The sequence below is a fragment of the Anomaloglossus baeobatrachus genome, chromosome 4 (assembly GCF_048569485.1).
Source record: "Anomaloglossus baeobatrachus isolate aAnoBae1 chromosome 4, aAnoBae1.hap1, whole genome shotgun sequence".
Classification (NCBI taxonomy): Eukaryota; Metazoa; Chordata; class Amphibia; order Anura; family Aromobatidae; genus Anomaloglossus; species Anomaloglossus baeobatrachus.
Window position 1 is genome coordinate 16566949 of NC_134356.1, and position 19739 is coordinate 16586687.

At 50.6% G+C, this 19739-nt stretch overlaps 1 protein-coding gene across 1 annotated transcript; it reads right to left on the minus strand.

Moving 5' to 3' along the window:
* Positions 1–1933: 1933 nt before the first annotated feature.
* On the minus strand, positions 1934–4655 carry LOC142302646 (E3 ubiquitin/ISG15 ligase TRIM25-like). The gene has a single exon (XM_075343747.1). It carries the CDS (start codon positions 4653–4655, stop codon positions 2961–2963), a length of 1695 nt encoding a protein of 564 aa, XP_075199862.1. The 3' UTR covers positions 1934–2960.
* Between the last annotated feature and the right edge of the window lie 15084 nt (positions 4656–19739).

Consider the following 19739-nt stretch of genomic DNA (forward strand, 5'->3'; position numbering starts at 1 on the left):
ACAAATTCTGTGTAATCCTGAATGAGGGGAAGATGAAGAACAAAACCATCATGTAATATTTTATTAATATTTTATCTGATAATATACAAAATTTACTCCAGTAAAACCTTCATTATTAGATGACAATCGTTACAGAAATTAATTTTCATTATGAATCACCATTTTCATTAATATATTAATCTTTTCATGAATTTAAGTTAAAATGTATTTCATCACCGAACAAGTATTTTGTGTCAGTGTCCGTATTTTGCTTAAGAAAAAAAAAGTTTACACCACATTTTGGTTGTCACTTTTGTGTTAGATTTTCAGCAGCTGAGAAACCGACATGGAGGAGGATCCTGCAGCCTCCGCAGTGATTGTCCCAATATCTCTCAGTATCAGAAGCTGGATTTACAAACTGTGAATGGATTTGTCTCCTGATCACTAATACACGACCAGTGTTACATTCCGGATAGAAATAATTATCAGTAAAATTATCAAGGCAAAAAAAATCAGGTGTAAATACATTTCCCATTAATTATTGTTAGTTATAGGCCGTGTTCACATGTGAGGTTTATGCTGTTTTCTGTTATTGAGATAAAATATTTTACTGACATTTTCAGAAAGGAAAAACAATAACTAATCTGATTACAGCCTTACTGTGAGACACAAATGACAACGTTATAATTGTCTTAAATTACAATTAATGTCATGGTTATCCATTACTAATAAAACTCTTTCTGATTCCACATGTTTCCCCCAGGTAAAATAATAAAGCCTATACTCACCTCCCGTACCGGAGCCTTCTAGCGATGTCCAGGATTGTGGCTCCGGTGCTCACGTGGGGTTGTGATATCACACAAGCTCCGTGTCCAATCAGCAATGGCTTCCTTCTCCCCACCTTCGGACCAAACAACCAATCAACAGGAAGTGAGTCTTGTGGCTGCGCTTACTTCCTATTGATTGACTTGTTTGGTCTGAAAGCGGGGAGAAGGAAACCGGTGCTGATTGGATGCAGGGCCTGTAAGACGTCACAACCCCATATGAGCCCTGGACACCACTGGAAGGGCACCGGCACAGGAGGTGAGTATAGGCTTTATTATTTTACCTGGGGGAAAGATATGGAATCAGAAGGGGCTTTACTATTAGAAGACAATCTCTTCAATCTGTGAAATGTCCAACCACAAAATACAGATACTTTTCTATAAATTGTTTCTCTTTCAAAACTAAAGGGATGATTCAATAGCAAGTAGTTGACTGATGATGTGGTCCTGAGCGTCTTGCAGAGTAACTCACTGCAGCTCTTGGTTCTACCTAAAAGCTCATATTGCCATAAAGTACATTATTATGACACAAAAAGACCCTTCAGACCCTGGTTTAGGCCGGTCACTGTGTGATCACGGAATAATTCCATAATGTATAACAGGCCATAATTGTTATTGGTCTCTTCTACTCCAGACTTTCTAATATATAATCATATTTCTTCCTGTTGTAGTACTCAGGTCACAGGGGGACATCTCTGCATTTCCAGCAGAAAGGATGGCAATACTTATAAACAGTGATGGGTATTATATGGGAGAACATATGTCAAGGATTCATCTAGTTAGAGGGGTATTCCCATCCCCAAGACCCTATCCCAAAATGTATATAGTAGGTATAATAATATTATTATTATTATTATTATTATTATTATTATTATTATTATTATTATTATCAAATACCTCCACTTAGAAATGTAGTATAGTTCTTCTGATTCACTGTGTCACTTACCTCATGTTCAGGGCATTGCAGGACTTTAGTTATTTATGGTTATGACCACGCATATAGTTTTAGTCAGTTGCTCATGGTCATAACCGTGGATATCTAGTGTCCTGCAATGCCCTGAACATGAGGTAAGTGACACAGTGAATCAGAAGAACTATACTACATTTGTAAGTGGAGGTATTTGCTATTATTATTTTTATTATTATTTTTATTATTATTATTATTAATAATAATCCTACTACATGTTGAGAAAGGATCTTGGAGATGGGAATACCCCTTTTAAGCCTTACTAAATGAAAGTTAAACAATGTGCAAATAATATACAAACAGATAAAAATAACCATTTTTTTTTTAAAAATCATAGCCACTATGTTGTTAGTGGGAGTTTACTAAAATTTGAATATTTTCTTAGGTCAATAACATATAGCCACAAAACTCTGACCATGAGGAACCGTCTACATGGACCACCACCTGTGTCCATAATAAGTCACGGTCACCAACATTAACGAGGATGGAAAATTTTGAAACTACACAAAGTCTAAAAGAACATAGTTACATGATTGATTCTGCTCCTTTTCTGCATACTGATCCCACAAGTATAAAGTCCTTCCTGTTTGCAAACAATATGTTACACTACATGGACAACCATTGGACTTGCGTTAAATTTTTGTGAACCATTTGAGTGAAAAAAAAGTTTGGGGGCCAATGGGTGTCGGTAAAATAGGAATGGCACAGAATAATTTTCTTTTTGGGGGGTAGACGGTAGCCCTGTTTTTCTATCTGACCCATGTGGACATTCCTTATGGCACAATAATCCTTATTTACCCTGTAAGAAGCTGGGCATCTGTACTGATCCCAGTGATAAGAGGTTTATGGTTGATATAAATCCCTGTAAGGCTCGTGCTGTACAATGACTTTTGCTCATGTGACATCTGCAGTAAAATTGTCTCTCTAGTTCCCTATTTTTCAAAATGTTGTGCAACTATTACAAGAATCGCTACGTAGATGTGTAAATTTGTAGCAGTTTACAAAAAAAATATTTTCTCTTCGTCTCTGATAATAACGGCAAAGAATCATTTCATATAAAAACTCCCCAAGTAACTAGATCCTTTACGAGGCTCGTTCCATTGGCTGAATGCTCCACCAATCATATATTCTGTTCCATGTCATGTCACGAGTGTCTGACTAGATTTCCTCTACAACAGCTGTTTCCCTCCTTATATCTCCATAAGACCTCCACATAACGCAGCATGAAGGGGCTCGGAGAAGGCGGCAGTGAAGGTGTGTAAGTGTCTGATGGGGTCACACAGCTCATAAAAGGACAGCTGCCCGGCCTCATAATCCAGACAGATCCTGACTCCATAACCAGAAATCTGGTAAGGTAACCGGATACCTTCACCACCATGTCTGACTGTATACTGATTATTACATACCTTCTCTTTACACAAACCCCAGGACTTGTTATTATCTCCAATAAATGACTGACCGTCCGTCCTGTCTATACTGGGGTAACACATCCCCACCCTCCACAATTCAAGCTCTCTGATCTCCACATCCCAGTAATGTCGTCCTGAGGTAAATCTGTGGCTGCTCATTACCTGAGAATAATTCAATCTCTTCGCAGTTTGTGGAAAATTCTGCCATATTTTTGACAAAATTGGAGTTTTCAGGTCGTTTGACATAAGATTACTTACATCCAGTAACATGTCTGCAGGATCCTGTACATAGAAAGTCCCATTTATAGCCCTTATTATATCAGATATTGTGTGAGATATGTGAGAAATCAGCTTTGCACCACGATTACCTCCATCATGTCCTATAATGTCCTCATCACCTCCATCATGTCCTCCTGAGTCTTCATCACCTCCATCATGTTGCCCTCTGTCCTCATCACCTCCGTCATGTCCTCCTGTGTATTCCTCACCTTCATCATGTCCTCCTATGTCCTCATCACCTCCATCATGTCCTCCTGAGTCTTCATCACCTCCGTCCTCCTCAGGATCACACAAGTCCCCGGTGTCTGGATCCTGTAAGACGGTCAGTGCATCAGTCATGTTACACAGCTCCTCAATGTGTCTCATCTTCATGGACAGCTCGTCCTTCTTTATTTCCAGCTTCTGGATCACATCAGACAGTGACAGTGACACCTTTTCTTCCCGTTTGGAGATCACACTCAGGACCCTTTTCTCCAGGTCGTCCACCCGTCTCCTGATGTCTATAAAAAGAGCAGTGACTCTTCCATATTCTCCAGATGCTTTTTCTTCAGCTTTTCTCCAGTGGTCCTCCAGACTCTTGACTTTTTCCTCAGTCTTCTCTCTCTTTGTGATCAGTTTCTGGAGAACATTTCTCAGATTCTTTTTCTTCTTCTCAGAGGCCTCATCCAGCATCTCAACTGGGTGTCCCCTATATTCTCCAGCCAAACTGCAGGACACACAGATACAAGCAGCGTCCTCCGGGCAGTAATATTCCAGGATCTTCTTATGGACAGAACATTTCCGGTTCTCCAGGGAAGTGCTGGGATCAGTTAGGACGTGTTCTGGTCCTTTGCTGTGAACTCTCAGGTGATTATCACACAGAGAAGCCTCACACAGCAGACAGGATCTAACAGCAGGCGCAGACGAACGAATACAGTAAGTACAGCGGATCCCGGTGATCTCCTCCTGATCTGATTGAGTAGACAGGAAACATTCTGCTACGTTATGCAGAGTTATGTTCCTCTTCAGTGTCGGCCGCTCCTTGAATTCTTCTCTACATTCAGGACAGGAATAAACTCCAGATCCGTCCTGTATGTTCAATATCTGATTAATACAGACCCGGCAGAAGTTGTGTCCACATCTCAGGGTTACAGGATCTGTATAAGTGCTTAGACAGATGGAGCAGTCCAGCTCTTCTCTCAGATCAGCAGACGCCATGACTTCTGGATTTACTAAAAGGAAACTGAAAGTTTCTTTTATAGGGTGTGTTCCAACATGAAATTGCACAATTTGCGAGGGCTATGTATCCGTGCCGCCCACTCGTCAGCATCCGGATCCGCGGTGGCTCGAGGGTTCTCCGGACCCGAGGGTGGGGGTCGCGCAGCCACTCAGAATAAAGGGGGTATTTACAGGGGGTTTGTATGGACATTTCGTGACGCCACCCGTGGTGCGTGGTAAGGTGAAGTACCATCGCTGCTATGGGGATTACCCGAGGGCGATGGTGCAGGCAGCCAGATGGTTAACCCCTCCACGAGTAGGGGGGAATGCCCCGGGATTCGGTGATGGTGACGGGGAGGTGCCGATGGAACGCTAAGGGGCAATTGCGTTCTCACTCAGTCCAATAACGCTGACACTGACAACCGTGGTAAACCAAAGTTCTTGATACTGCTGCAGCAGGGAGGGAGCACGCCTGGATCCCATGCCCATTGGTGTTGCTTGTTAGTCTTTAACCTTTACCTTGGCACCTCGTTCTTCTAGTTTTTCCCTTTAGCCTGAACCAAATGGGTCCTGCTTACCAGTGTGGCTAACTGGGTGAGCTTGCTCTCAGGGTTCACGCTTGTAATTTTCTGGACTATGTAGTGGGAAAGTCCTATCCCCCTCGTTGCGCTAGTACCCCGATTTTGGAGCACGTGGAGAACGGATCTTGAAGGCTCCGTCCTCTTCGGGTAAATTGTCAGGACACCTGAAGCTCCTTCCTGACCTAGGATCCACGTACCCCGTCATGCCCTGGCCCCTGCCCGGTGATGGCACAAGGCTGCCGGCTGTCCTCCTCGACAGTCCTTGCCCCTTGTCATGATCCCCTGCGACTAGGGTCCAGCTCCTACCAGGTCTACACCAATGTCTGCCACCTAGTAGTCTCAAGGATCCCAGCTCCTGACCTCTCCGCCTTGAGAAATCACTTCTCAACTCACTCACTGTCTCCTAACACTCCTGACCTCCCCTTAACCAACCCCCCAAGTGGGCGACCCTTTTTCACTCAGGTCAGCCACTGGTGTTTCTGGTTGGTGTGGTGCAGAGTGTTCCTAGGGTTTTGATTAGCTTGTTTTTGCCAACATCAAAGGTCAGGGACCCGTAACCAAGGAGGAGGTGGATACTGTACAGAAGGGCAGATTGCACAGTACCCTGTGACGACCTGATAGGCCAGGGCGTCACATATACATGTTTGGTGTCTACAAACTCGCACCCACCTCAGGCATCACAATGACACATCAGTTTTACCATATAGTGAACACGGTGAATAAAATATCCCAAAACCTATCGTGCAATCACACTTGTTTTGCAATTTGTCCGCAATTGGAATGTTTTTGCCATTTTCCAGTACATTATATGGTAAAACTTATGGTTCCATTTAAAACTACAACTCGTCTTGCAAAAAACAAGCCCTCATATGGCAAGATTGACAGAAAAATAAAAAAAGTTACGGCTCTCGGAAGGAAGAGAGAGAGAAAAAAACCCGGAAAAATGCAAAATGCATGGGGGCTGAAGGAGTTAAAGGGGTAAGGTGGGGGGCTCAGGAATAGACCCCGCACCAGGATTATACCACTTAAATGCTTCTGTCAAAAACTGATAATGGATTTAAGTGATTAAACAGTGGCAGTCGCAGCTCCTGAGCCCGCTCCATGCAACCACTCCATTATTTATCTCATATATCTCCTCAATATATATGTCTACCGTCCAGGAAGGCTCAACGTATTTTTCCCTCTCATCCCATATTGTGAGAACACAGTTCCGGTCGTCTGTTCCATTTGTCCGGTCTGTGCAGGATGACACTTATAGGGCCTCAGTCATCAGAAAAACCTCACAGCAAAACTGCCTTTGTTCCCACAGCAACCAATCAGAGCTCAGCTTTCAGTTTACCTCAGCAATCAATCAACACTCAGCTTTCATTTTACCTCAGCAGTAAAGGCCCTGTCACACACAGAGATAAATCTGCGGCAGATCTGTGGTTGCAGTGAAATTGTGGACAATCAGTGCCAGGTTTGTGGCTGTGTACAAATGGAACAATATGTCCATGATTTCACTGCAACCACAGATCTGCCGCAGATTTATCTGTGTGTGTGACGGGGCCTTAAGAAGTGTGAGGCCCATAGTCTGAAGTGTTTCTCTCACAGCAGGAGACCGGAGCTGGTAATTATATTCCACTGGTGATTTTATTTGTTCTTTCTTTGTTAGCCCCTGACACAGATGGGCTGCAGGGACTCTGTGTCTGTCATTGGCAATTCACTAATTACCATCCTCCACGTCAGTAGAGAGGACAAGTAAGGTGCAATAGACCAGCGCAGCGGTAGAGGTAGAAGTCGATCTGTATTTTGGAGGGAATGATGTATAGGTGTCGCGGGCGGAGGAGACGCGCTCACTACGCTCGGGTCCGGGGCTTCTGCTGCTGCTCGGTGGCTCGAGCGGTGGGCCGGACGCGGGGACTCGAGCAGCGCTCCTCGTCCACGAGTTAAAAGGGGATGGTTTGTTTTGGGAGATAGTTTGTGACGCCACCCATGGGTTGTGGTGATAATGGGCACCACCGCTGCTGGTGACAGGGATCCCGGGAGTGATGGTAGGGAGAAGCTAGGATGTTGTCCCCTCCGTGGGTAGGGGTTGGTGATCCCAGGGCCCGGTGGTGGTACGGGGAGGCTGAATGGCTGGGGTGCAGGGTTGCAGGGGCAGCGCGGCGCGGTGCCGGATGGCACTGTCGTACTCACTCAGACACAGATGCACAGAGTCTCTGGTGAACCAAACGGCTAGATGGACGGGTCCCGCAGCCGGCTGCAATGTTTGTGCTCTCCCCGGACAGGGTGATGGTGGCTGTCTTTCCCTGCACCTTGTTAGAATGTTCTGACTCCAGGGAGCGGACTACCGGTGGGCAACCACAGGAGTATAGGTACCGAAGGAGCCCGTTTTGCCCGCAGGCGCTGGCCCTTGGATCTCTAGCTTATGGCGGTGGCTGTGTATCCTCTCGGTGTGGACTGTTGCCTTCTGTCGGGTCTTGGTTGTTAGGAAACCCCTGGGGTTCCGGTCACTTTCGGATTTGACCGTTGTCGGCGGCTCCAAGCCTAGTCGGGGGCCGATGGCCCTGCCTTTGTGCTTAGCTTCACGCCACTCCCCGGTTCGGTACCGCGGGCCACCGCCCGACCCCGGTCCTACAGTTCCGCAGAGATCCACTAACTCCTGCAGACGGCCACCACCGTCTGCCAACCTCGCTGACAGTGCCTGGGCTCCTACCCAGACACTAACAGGTTCTGTCCTCTCGCTTTCACCTCCAAACTTAATCTGTCTCTTTTCCCGCCTCCAGGCCTGTGAACTCCTCGGTGGGTGGAGCCAACCACCTGGCTCTGCCCCACCTGGTGTGGCCATCAAACCCTGTAGGGAGGCAACAAGGGTTTTTTTTTGACTGGTGTGAACTGTCCAGGGGAGGGGGTGTGTGTGATGTTATGTCTGTGACTACCTGGCTAGTCCAGGGCATCACATTCCCCCTTGGTGAAATGCAGACTGTCCGCGGACTGCCCATCCATCACCAGTTTTATTTTTCTGAAAAATATAAACATAAACAACTGTACGGATATTTCAAATCTTCCCTTACGGGAGCCATGGTGCTTCAACGTTACAAACATTTAAAAACATTTTTATTACTAACGGACGGGTTCATGTACTTCCGCTCCCCCACCCAAGCAACCTACACCTTGATGCTGCCCCTATGAAGCGGGCAGCACCCCTTTACCCCAGTCCTGGTCCAGGTTACCCGAGCGGGAACGGACACGGTGTCTCGCACCTGGCTGTCATTTCAGGGGACCCCTGACCCCCGGAGGATGACCACCGGTCCTGGTGGTAGCCGGACCCCAGCCTACTCTGCTGCGGGTCCTTCCTCCAATCTGCCTCTCTGGAGGTGGCAACAGAACACAGCCCACAACTTATTTACAAGATCACAAGTTCGTGGTTGGCCTGCAAGTTCTCAAGCCTTGTTCATGAACAGTTTCTCATGTTGGCTGTTTTGAAGTAAACATACTGATGGTCCCAACCGGGACAACTTGTCTTGCAACGGACGGTAATCAGGTAAGTCTTCAGATTAATTAGTATTCACTCAAACATTTACACAATCAACATGCTGCACCCCTAGACGGTAGTTTCCCTGTACCTAAGCAGGGGCCTACCTAGGTTGGGGCGTGTGGACCTTCTGGGCCCAATGTCATCAGTGCAGGGCAATGGGACAGAGGAGACAATCGGTTCCTCTTCCCATATGGCAGGTATGGCAGTTGGAGACCTACGGGGGCTTGGAATAGGTACATCCCATGGCACTGGTTCAAGCGGTTCACTGGCGGTTATTTCCAATTCCATTTCTTCCACGTGTTGTGGGAACATTATCACCGGAACAATCACCGCGCCGTTCTGCATAGGCCAGTCCGCTGGGAAGTCACCCATCACTGTGTGGATCACCTCCTTTTATTTTTCCCCGCTCGGTATCGGGACTGGAGCTTCATTTGCCAATCTCAAAGGGTGTGGGCACCTCTTCAGGTGGTCCCTGGAGACCGTAGCTGAGGTTTTCCCCTGGTCGCGACTAATCAGATAAGTCTTCTCGTTCTCCCATTCGGTCGGCTGTATGACGTACGGGGTTTGCTCTCACTGGTCATCAATGTTATGCGTTCTCCTCTTCCGTTTCAGCACTACATCCCCGGGCTCAAAGGGAACGGCTTGAGCCCGCTTGTTGAAATGCTGTTCCTGTTTTTCTCGGCTCTGACACAGATTCTTCTCCACATATTCCTGGACCCGTCGGTACTGTATTTGCCGCCGGGTATCCCAGTCTGCACTCGAAGGGAGGGCCTCCGGAACTTCCAAGTCCATTTCCAGGTCCACCGGCAGCCGGCCCGGTCGGGCTCTCATCAGATACGCCGGTGTGCATTTGGTAGAGCCACAGGGGATGTTATTGTACATGTCTACCAGGTCAGGCAGCTTCTCCGGCCACAGGTTCCGCTCATCTAACGGTGGTATCTTGAGGAGATCCAGAACCAGGTGGTTCATCTTCTTGCACATCACATTAGTCTGGGCATGGTATGGCGTGGTTCTAATCTTCTTACCACTGTATAATTGGCAGAACGCTTGAAACACCTCTGCTTCAAAGGCCGGACCCTGGTCCGTAAGCACCCTCTCTGGGTATCCGTGTGGTCGACAAAGTAGGCTTGGAATGCCCTAGCCGCAGTACGGCCGGTCAGATCTTTGACTGGAACAACCACCATGAATCTTGAGTAGTGGTCCACGATGGTAAAGGCATAGGTGTACCCACTTCGGCTAGGTGTGAGCTTGACGTGGTCCAGGGCGACCAACTCCAGCAGTTGATGGGTAATGATTGGTTGTAAAGGGGCCTTCTGGCTGGCCTCATCCCTTCTCAGTGTACAGGGACCACACTCTCGGCACCAGGCCTCTACAGACTCCCGCATCCCACTCCAATAGAACCACTCCCTCAACAGCATCTCCAGCTTCTTCCACCCAAAGTGCCTGACACCATCATGGTAAGCTTGTAGAACTTTGGGCACGTTAGCCTGAGGAACCACCAGCTGGAACCTTCTCATGAGTCTTCGGGTTGATCAGCTCCCGATACAGTTTCCCTTGGTGCAGGAACAGCCGGGCTCGTTCTTTCCACAGCCGCTGGGCCTCAGAGGGAGCTGAAGGATCCATTCCAGAGGAGCCTTGCTCAATCATGGTCTTGACCAGCTGGACAGCAGGCGCCTGGTCTTGGGCTTCTTGCCATCAGTGACTGGGTAGCGGGTCCAGGTTCACCTATTGCTGTTTGACATATAGTTTTTCGACCGGTGGCCGATGGAACGCGGGCAACTCGATCTCCTCGAGGTCATCATTTTCCGACCCCCCCATCCGGCAGGTGGGGCATCCGGGATAACGCGTCCACGTTGGTGTTCTTGCGGGCGGCACGGTACTTGATAGTGAAGTCATAGTTAGACAGCCTAGCCACCCACCGCTGCTCCAGAGTGCCCAGCTTAGCCGTGTCCAGATGGGTCAACGGATTGTTATCCGTATAGGCAATGAACTTTGCCGCCGCGAGGTAATGTCGAAACCTCTCAGTGATTGCCCACACCAGGGCCAGGAACTCGAACTTGAAGGAGCTGTAATTTTCGGGGTTCCTTTCCGTGGGCCGGAGTTTTCTGCTGGTGTAGGCGATCACCTTTTCTTTCCCATCCTGGACCTGGGACAAGACTGCCCCTAAGCCCACATTGCTGGCATCAGTGTAGAGGACGAACGGGAGGCTGTAGTCGGGGTACGCCAGGATTTCTTCTGCCGTCAAGGCCGTCTTCAGCTGGAGAAAGGACTCTTCATGATTCTCCTCCCACGCAAACGGGAGTCCAAGTGCTCTGCCACCCTTGGTCTGTCCAACGAGGAGGTCTTGCACAGGGGTGGCCATCTTCGTGTACCCCTTGATGAAGCGGCGATAATAGCCCACCAGGCCCAGGAACTGTCTCACCTCTCTCACAGTGGTCGGCCTCTGCCAGTCCTGGATAGCAGTGATCTTCTCGGGATCTGGGGTGACACCTTCTGGGCTCACCACGTGTCCCAGGTACTGTACCCCGGGCTTCAGTAGGTGGCACTTGGAGGGCTTCAGCTTCATCCCATACTTGACAAGGGACGCAAACACTTCAGCCAGGTGCTCCAGGTGAGCCTCGTACGTCTGGGAGTATACGATCACATCATCTAGATACAGCAAGACAGTTTCGAAATTGAGATGTCCCAGGCAACATTCCATGAGCCGTTGGAAGGTTCCAGGGACATTACACAGCCCAAATGGCATGCTGTTGAACTCGCAGAGTCCCATGGGAGTAGCAAATGCAGTCTTCTCGCTGTCCTCCGGTGCGACCGCCACCTGCCAGTATCCGCTGGTAAGGTCAAGGGTAGAGAAAAAGTTAGCAGTTTTCAGCGCAGCTAGCGACTCTTCGATACGGGGGAGAGGGTAGGCATCTTTATGTGTTATCTGGTTGATCTTCCGGTAATCCACACACATTCGCATGGTGCCATCCTTCTTCTTCACCAGTACCAGTGGGGCTGCCCAGGGACTACAACTATCCTGAATGACCCCTGCCTCCTTCATGTTCCTCAACCTGTCCTTATCGCATTGATAGTGTGCTGGTGGGATGGGCCTATACCTTTCTTTGATGGATGGATGTATGCCTGTAGGGATCTGGTGTTGAACCCCTTTAACCCTCCCGAAATCTAATGTGTGCTTGTTGAAAACCTGTTCATACTCCTGTATCACCCTGTATACCCCCTCTTTGTGATGCGTGGGTGTAGCTTCAGTGCCTACATGCAGTTCCCGGAACCACTCCTCTAACTGTTCGGGGGGTAGATGGTTGCTGGCAGGGGGTGCAGAGGCAGGAGGGGCGGCTTCGTGAATGGTGTGAGGGTCTAGGGCAGTCATGGCGAACCTTTTACAGGCCGAGTGCCCAAACTGTATCCCTAAACCCATTTTTTTTTTCCGAAGTGCCAACCAAAACTATTATGTAAATAATTGATTGTAACCTTACCTTTGCAGTCTTCCCTTCTCTTCAGCAGGGGGCATCACGCTCGTGCTTACCACACATTGAAGCTGAGCCCCTGCCCTTTCCAGACACAGCACTTGGATTGATCCCTCTGGAAAAAAATTGCAGCATATTAGACAGAGATTTTACCCTGGAATGCAATCAGATGTCACCCTGTAATCCACATCTACATTTCAAAGTCTGAACATCCTGAAATCCCATAAAGACGTACGAGTTGCTCCCCTCCCCTTTCATTGTGTAGTTATGTCCCCCTTCCTGGGCCACTTCCTGGTAAACATGTCCCCATCCTGATATATATTTCCTACATTCTGGTATATTTATCCCCATCATGGCCCCATCCTGGTAAATGTTCCTCCATCCCGGCATGTACCCCATTCCTGGTAAATGTCCTCCACTCTGGTAAATGTACCCCATTCCTGGTAAATGTACCCCATCATTGTAAATGTATCCCATCCTGGCATGTTCCCCCATGCTGTTAAATGACCCCATCCTGGTAAATGTACCTCATCCAGGCATGTTCCCTTATCCTGGTAAATGTCCCCTTTCCTGGTAAATGTACCCCATCCTGATAAATGTCACCCTTCCTGCTAAATGTTCCCCATCCTGGCATTTGTTCTCATCCTGGCATGTTCATGTACCCCCATCCTGGCATATTTCCCCCCATCCTTTCATGTTTCCCCCCATCCTGGTAAATGTATCCCCCATCCTGGTAAATGTACCCCTTACTGGCATGTTCCACTTCCTGCTAAATGTACCCCATCCTGGCATGTTTCCCCCCATCCTTGCAGTCATGTTTCCCCCATCCTTGCAGCCATGTTTCCCCCCCATCTTTGCAGCCATGTTTCCCCCCCATCTTTGCAGCTATGTTTCCCCCATCTTTGCAGTTACATTTCCCCCCCATTCTTGCAGCCATGTTTCCCCATCTTTGCACGTTTTTCTCCATCTTTGCATGTTTCTCCCATCCTTGCAGCTATGTTTGCCCCGTGCTCTGTTTGCTTGCCCCATGCTCTGTTTGCTTGCCCCGTGCTCTGTTTGCTTGCCCCGTGCTCTGTTTGCTTGCCCCGTGCTCTGTATGTTTGCCCCGTGCTCTGTATGTTTGCCCCGTGCTCCCCATGTTTGCCCTGTGCTCCCCATGTTTGCCCCGTGAGCTCCATGTTTGCCCCGTGCTCTGTATGTTTGCCCCGTGCTCTGTATGTTTGCCCCGTGCTCTGTATGTTTTCCCCGTGCTCCCTATGTTTTCCCCGTGCTCTCCATGTTTGCCCCGTGCGCTCCATGTTTGCCCCGTGCGCTCCATGTCTGCCCCGTGCTCCACATGTTTGCTCCGTGCTCCCATGTTTCCCCCATGCGTTCCATGTTTGCCCTGTGCTCTGTATGTTTCCCCCGTGCGCTCTATGTTTCCCCCGTGCGCTCCATGTTCCCCCTTTGCTCCACATGTTTCCCCCGTGCGCTCCATGTTCCCCCTTTGCTCCACATGTTTCCCCCGTGCGCTCCATGTTCCCCCTTTGCTCCACATGTTTCCCCCGTGCGCTCCATGTTCCCCCTTTGCTCCACATGTTTCCCCCGTGCGCTCCATGTTCCCCCTTTGCTCCACATGTTTCCCCCGTGCGCTCCATGTTCCCCCTTTGCTCCACGTTTCCCCTTTGCTCCACATGTTTCCCCCTTTGCTCTACATGTTTCCCCCTTTGCTCCACATGTTTCCCCCATGCGCTCCATGTTCCCCCTTTGCTCCACATGTATCCCCCGTGCGCTCCATGTTTCCCCCGTGCGCTCCATGTTTCCCCTTTGCTCCACATGTTTCCCCCGTGCGCTCCATGTTCCCCCTTTGCTCCACATTTGTCCCCCGTGCGCTCCATGTTCCCCCTTTGCTCCACATATATCCCCCGTGCGCTCCATGTTTCCCCCGTGCGCTCCACGTTTCCCCCGTGCGCTCCACGTTTCCCCCGTGCGCTCCACGTTTCCCCCGTGCGCTCCACGTTTCCCCCGTGCTGGCTCTGTCCCCCACACCTTGGCACAGCCGCACACAGCTTAAAAATTAAAAAAAAAAACAACTCACCTTGCAGAACCCGCTCCATCGCTGCATCCTCAGTTAGTTCAGGTCCCGCGCGGCCACAAGACGCCGGCACCGCCTACTGACGCTCCTCCATCTTCTAGGCAACAGGCCTGCATCCCAGGAGAGGAGGAGTGTCAGAAGGAGGAGAAATGTCTCCTCTGTTCCAACACCACTTTGCACGTCGGCGCGACCACACCGACAGTGCAGAGTGGCTGAATATGGCGACAACGCGCGTGCCAGCAACAAGGGCTCTGCGTGCCCTGTTTGGCACACGTGCCATAGGTTCGCCATCACTGGTCTAGGGTAAGCAGCTTGGGAAGGGTAGCGTAAGGCTACTTTCACACATCAGTTTTTTCCCATCAGGTACAATCCGGAAAAAAACGGGTAAACCGGATCCGGTATCGCATCCGGTTTATCCCCATAGACTTGCATTGTAACCGGATTGTACCTGATGGCTTTGCGGTGCATCCGTTTTTTTCCGGATGCGGCAAAATAAATAAATGCAGCGGCCGGATAGAACGTTCCCTGCAACGTTTTTTGCTCCGGCAAAAAAACCCGCATCGCGCCGCATCCGGCCGCTGCGGCGCATTTTCAATGCATGCCTATGGATGCCAGATGCGGCGCGATGCGGAAAAAAACGCATCCGGCCGCCGCATGCGTTTTTTTCCACTGTGCATGCTCAGTAGCGTGCCGCAACCGGAAAAAAACGGACCGGCCGCATGTAAAAACTTATGCAAAGGATGCGGTGTTTTCACCGCATCCGTTGCATAGGTTTCACAGCCGGATTGAGCCGCAGTGCTCAAACCGGATGTGTGAAAGTAGCCTAACGGGGAAGCCTAACTTCTTCCTCCCCACAATTCAGAATTCTCACAGGCACTCTCCCCTTTTTGACGTCAACCAACCCTCTGGCTGCCATCACCGTGGGCCAGTGCTCAGAAGGCATGGGCTCCACCATCGCCGGGTAGTCGCGCCCCTGGGGGCCTACTGCTGCCCTGCACTAAATCATCATCTCGCTTCTTGGTGGCACCACCAAGGGGGCCACATCCATCACCCTTACTCCACCAATCTCTCCACCCGTCCAGTTCACTTACTGCCAGTATTAGAGGGCCCGGATCTCACGCTGCACTGCCCTCTGCCGCCCCCCTCCTGCTGTAGCGGCCATCTGCTGCAACAGACTCAGCACCTCACTCATACAATGCTCCATCACATTAGTCCCTAGAATTTCTTTTGGGTTATGGTCACTGGGTTCATTCATCACCACAATCATTCCTTGGTGTTTTAGCTCCGCACGTCCCACGGTCAGGGTCACTTGTTTGTATCCCACCTGGGTCAGGGGGAGTCCCTTTGCCGCAACAGGGGTCAGGCTATCATCAGGGGGGGCAAGTTCACCAGTACCCCAATACTGTTGGTACAATGTATATGGTATAGTGGTTACCTGTGATCCTGTGTGCAATAGGGCCATGAGCGAGATGCCGTCCACCACCAAAGGGATGATGGGGCGAGCTCCAACGTACCGGTCTCGCCAATCAGGGGGGCCATTGGTGTCTACTCCTGAGGACTGGCCCTTGGCCCCAGGGGTTGCTCGTTTAACGGGCATCGCCTAGAGTAGTGGCCAGGCTTGCTGCACCTGTAACAAATAGGTGGCCCATACCGCGAGTCATTGGTGCTTCTCCGCTGCATCCAGGGGACGTCCTCCGGACTGTCGGCGAGCTGGCTCCTCCCTGGGGGCTTGACTCTTGTCGGCAGCTGGAGTGCGGCGAGGATCTTGGCTAGGTCTCCATCCATGCGGCGGATCTGAGCAGCCAGCTCCTCCATCATTCCGACGGGCGCTGCAGGGGCCGGTAAAGCCGGGAGAGGAGGTGCCACCAAGATGGGGGCAGTCTCAGCCGGCCATGGGGCCGCCTCAGGAGCGTCCGGTGTTGGGGCTTGCAGGGCCTTGATGGCCCGCTCTTTCAATACTGCAAAGTCCAGATTAGGGTGTTCCAGGGCCCACAGCCGAAGGTGCTTGCGGTCTTCTGCGGACCCCAGCCCTTGCAAGAATTGTTCCACTAGCATTTTATTGCTGTCCACATCGTTAATAGTGTCCACCCGCTTCAGTGTATGGAGGGCCGTTTGCAGGCGCAAGGCATAGTCTCTTATACTATCCGCAGGCCGCTGTCGGGACTGATAAAACTGCATCCGCAGCTCTGCTTCCGTGCGGGTCTCAAAAGCGGTTTGGAGTTTCTCAAAAATGGTAGTCACTGAGGCCCGGTCCGCGTTGGTCCAGGTCTCTGTCTTCTGCTCAGCCGCGCTGGTTAGCTGCCCTAGCACTACCGCTGCCTGTTGCCTGTCAGTCAAGGGATACAAATTGAGAACCGGGCTAATCTTTTTCCGGAACACCTGCAAAACATCAGGCTTCCCATCTTACTGCGGTAGCCAGGTAGCACCAGGCACATAGGGCAGGGAAAACGGCATTACCTTGGCGACCGCTGGACCCGCGGCCTCCCCCGCTCTTGCGGCCGGAGCAAGGGCTGTCCCATTTCCACCTGCGGGCGCCGCTGCGGCTGCGACCGCCACTCCTCCAATGGCTCCGTCGGGCGCAGACATCTTTTTCTCGTCCCCCCTTGGTTCTTTCTAGCACTTCCCTCTTCAGGGGGCGGGGCTTCACTTTCGTGCCTTCCCTGCTCGGGGAAGACGCTCAGGCGGGAAATCTTCGCGCCCAAGATGGCGGAACTTCAAATTTTTCGGCCGGACGCCACCGGCAGGGACTGCAAGGCGGACTTCTACCGGTAGGTAGATTGGTTCTAATCCTGTTCACAGCGCCAAGTTGTCGCGAGTGGAGAAGACACGCTCACTACGCTCGGGTCCGGGGCTTCTGCTGCTGCTCGGTGGCTAGAGTGGTGGTCCGGACCCGGGGACTAAAGTAGCGCTCATCGTCCACGAGTGAAAAGGGGATGGTTTGTTTTAGGAGATAGTTCGTGACGCTACCCACGGGTCGTGGTGATAGTTGACACCACCACTGCTGGTGACGGGGATCCCGGGAGCGATGGTAGGGAGCAGCTAGGATGTTGTCCCCTCCGTGGGTAGGGGTTGGTGATCCCGGGGCCCGGTGGTGGTACGGGGAGGCTGAATGGCTGGGGTGCAGGGTTGCAGGGGCAGCGCAGCGCGGTGCCGGATGGCACTATCGTACTCACTCAGACACAGATGCACAGAGTCTCTGGGGAACCAAACGGCTGGATGGACGGGTCCCGCAGCCGGCTGCAATGTTTGTGCTCTCCCCGGACAGGGTGATGGTGGCTGTCTTTCCCTGCACCTTGTTAGAATGTTCTGACTCCTGTGGTTGCCCACCGGTAGTCCGCTCCCCGGCGTATAGGTACCGAAGGAGCCCGTTTTGCCTGCAGGCGCTGGCCCTTGGATCTCTAGCCTATGGCGGTAGCTGTGTATCCTCACGGTGTGGACTGTTGCCTTCTGTCGGGTCTTGGTTGTTAGGAAACCCCTGGGGTTCCGGTCACTTTCGGATTTGACCGTTGTCGGCGGCTCCAAGCCTAGTCGGGGGCCGATGGCCCTGCCTTTGTGCTCAGCTTCACTCCACTCCCCGGTTCGGTACCGGCGGGCCACCGCCCGACCCCGGTCCTATGGTTCCACAGAGATCCACTAACTCCTGCAGATGGCCACCACCGTCTGCCAACCTTGCTGACAGTGCCTGGGTTCCTACCCAGACACTAACAGGTTCTGTCCTCTCACTTTCACCTCCAAACTTAGTCTGTCACTTTTCCCGCCTCCAGGCCTGTGAACTCCTCGGTGGGTGGAGCAACCGCCTGGCTCCGCCCCACCTGGTGTGGACATCAGACCCTGGAGGGAGGCAACAAGGGTTTTGTTTGACTGGTGTGAACTGTCCAGGGGAGGGGGTGTGTGTGATGTTATGTCTGTGACTACCTAGCTAGTCCAGGGCGTCACATAGGTGAATAACAGGTGACAACATCCTGTGAAGAAAAGTAACGGTGTCCTTCAGCCCGCTAGATCGGAGCATGGTGAGGAGGAGCTGGTGATCCACAGTATCAAATGCAGCAGAGAGATCAAGGAGGATCAGCAGGGAGCAGTGACCGTTAGATTTAGCAGTTAGTAGATCATTAGAGAATTTAGTAAGAGCAGTTTCAGTAGAATGTAAGGAGCGGAAACCGGATTGTAGAGGGTCGAGGAGAGAGTTGTCTGACAGTGGATTAGACAGGAGTGGTCCAAGTGTTCAAGGAGTTTGGAGAGGAAGGGGAGATAGCAGCGCAGTTGTGGTCCAGGGATGTTTTTTTTTAAGTAATGGGTGTATGTTGGCAAAGACACCAGAGGAGAGAGATTGAATATTTTAGTTAGGTGAGTGTTGACAGCTGGGGTGACAGATTTAAGGAGATATTAGGAAATAGGGTCATTGGTGCAGGTAGTAGGGCGAGAAGATGCGAGGAACCTAGTAACTTCTTCTGTGACTGGATCAAAGAGTGAAAGTGAGCTAAATGGAGTGTAGTAGGCCAAACAATGTGTGGTGTTATGAGGCTGTGACAAAATTTCCTGGCTTATATGGTCAATGTTTTCTTTAAAATAATTGGCCAGATCGTCTGCGCTGAGGTTGGAGGTTGGGGCTAGAACTCTTGGTCCGAGGAGGGAATAGAGAGTATCAAAAAGTCGTTTAGGATTGTTGGCTAGAGAGGTGATGAGGGTGTTAAAGTACGCTTATTTGGAGAGGTGAAGGGCAGCATTGTATGTTTTGTGCATAAACTTATAATGGATGAAATCCTTGGCTAGATTGGATTTTCTCCACAGACGTTCAGCGCACCTGGAGCACCGCTGGAGAAAACGTGTTTGCAACGTGTGCCAGGGCTGCTGCCGTCTGTGCCGAGTTGCTCTGCATGTAGCAGGTGCAGCTTCATCCAGGGTGCTCTTCAGGGTTTCATTAAAACGTCTTACAACAGAAATAGAACATGATCATGGCTGAGCATCAAAATTGTTCTAATGCACAATGTGAAAGCATTAAACTGTGGTAGCACAGTAAGTTATGACCTAAAAGCCTGGTGTTGTGAGTGAATACTGGGCAGCTCATATTCACAAAGAGGGCTCCTCGCTTTTGCTGTCCTCCCTCATCCATAAAAGAAGTCAGCCTGCAGCAGTCTATAAAACTGTATCTTCAGTCTCTAGACCCTTAGGCGGGCTTTACACGTTGCGACATCACTACCGATATATCGTCAGGGTCACGTCGTTAGTGACGCACATCCGGCGCCGGTAGCGACATCACAACGTGTAAATCCTAGGTGCGACGATGAATGAGCACAGAGACGTACAATATCACTGATCTGTGCAACGTCGTTCATTTCCATAATGTCGGTTCGGCTGCAGGTACGATGTTGTTTGTCGTTCCTGTAGCTCCACACATCGCTGTGTGTAAACCCGCAGGAGCGACAAACATCTCCTTACCTGCGT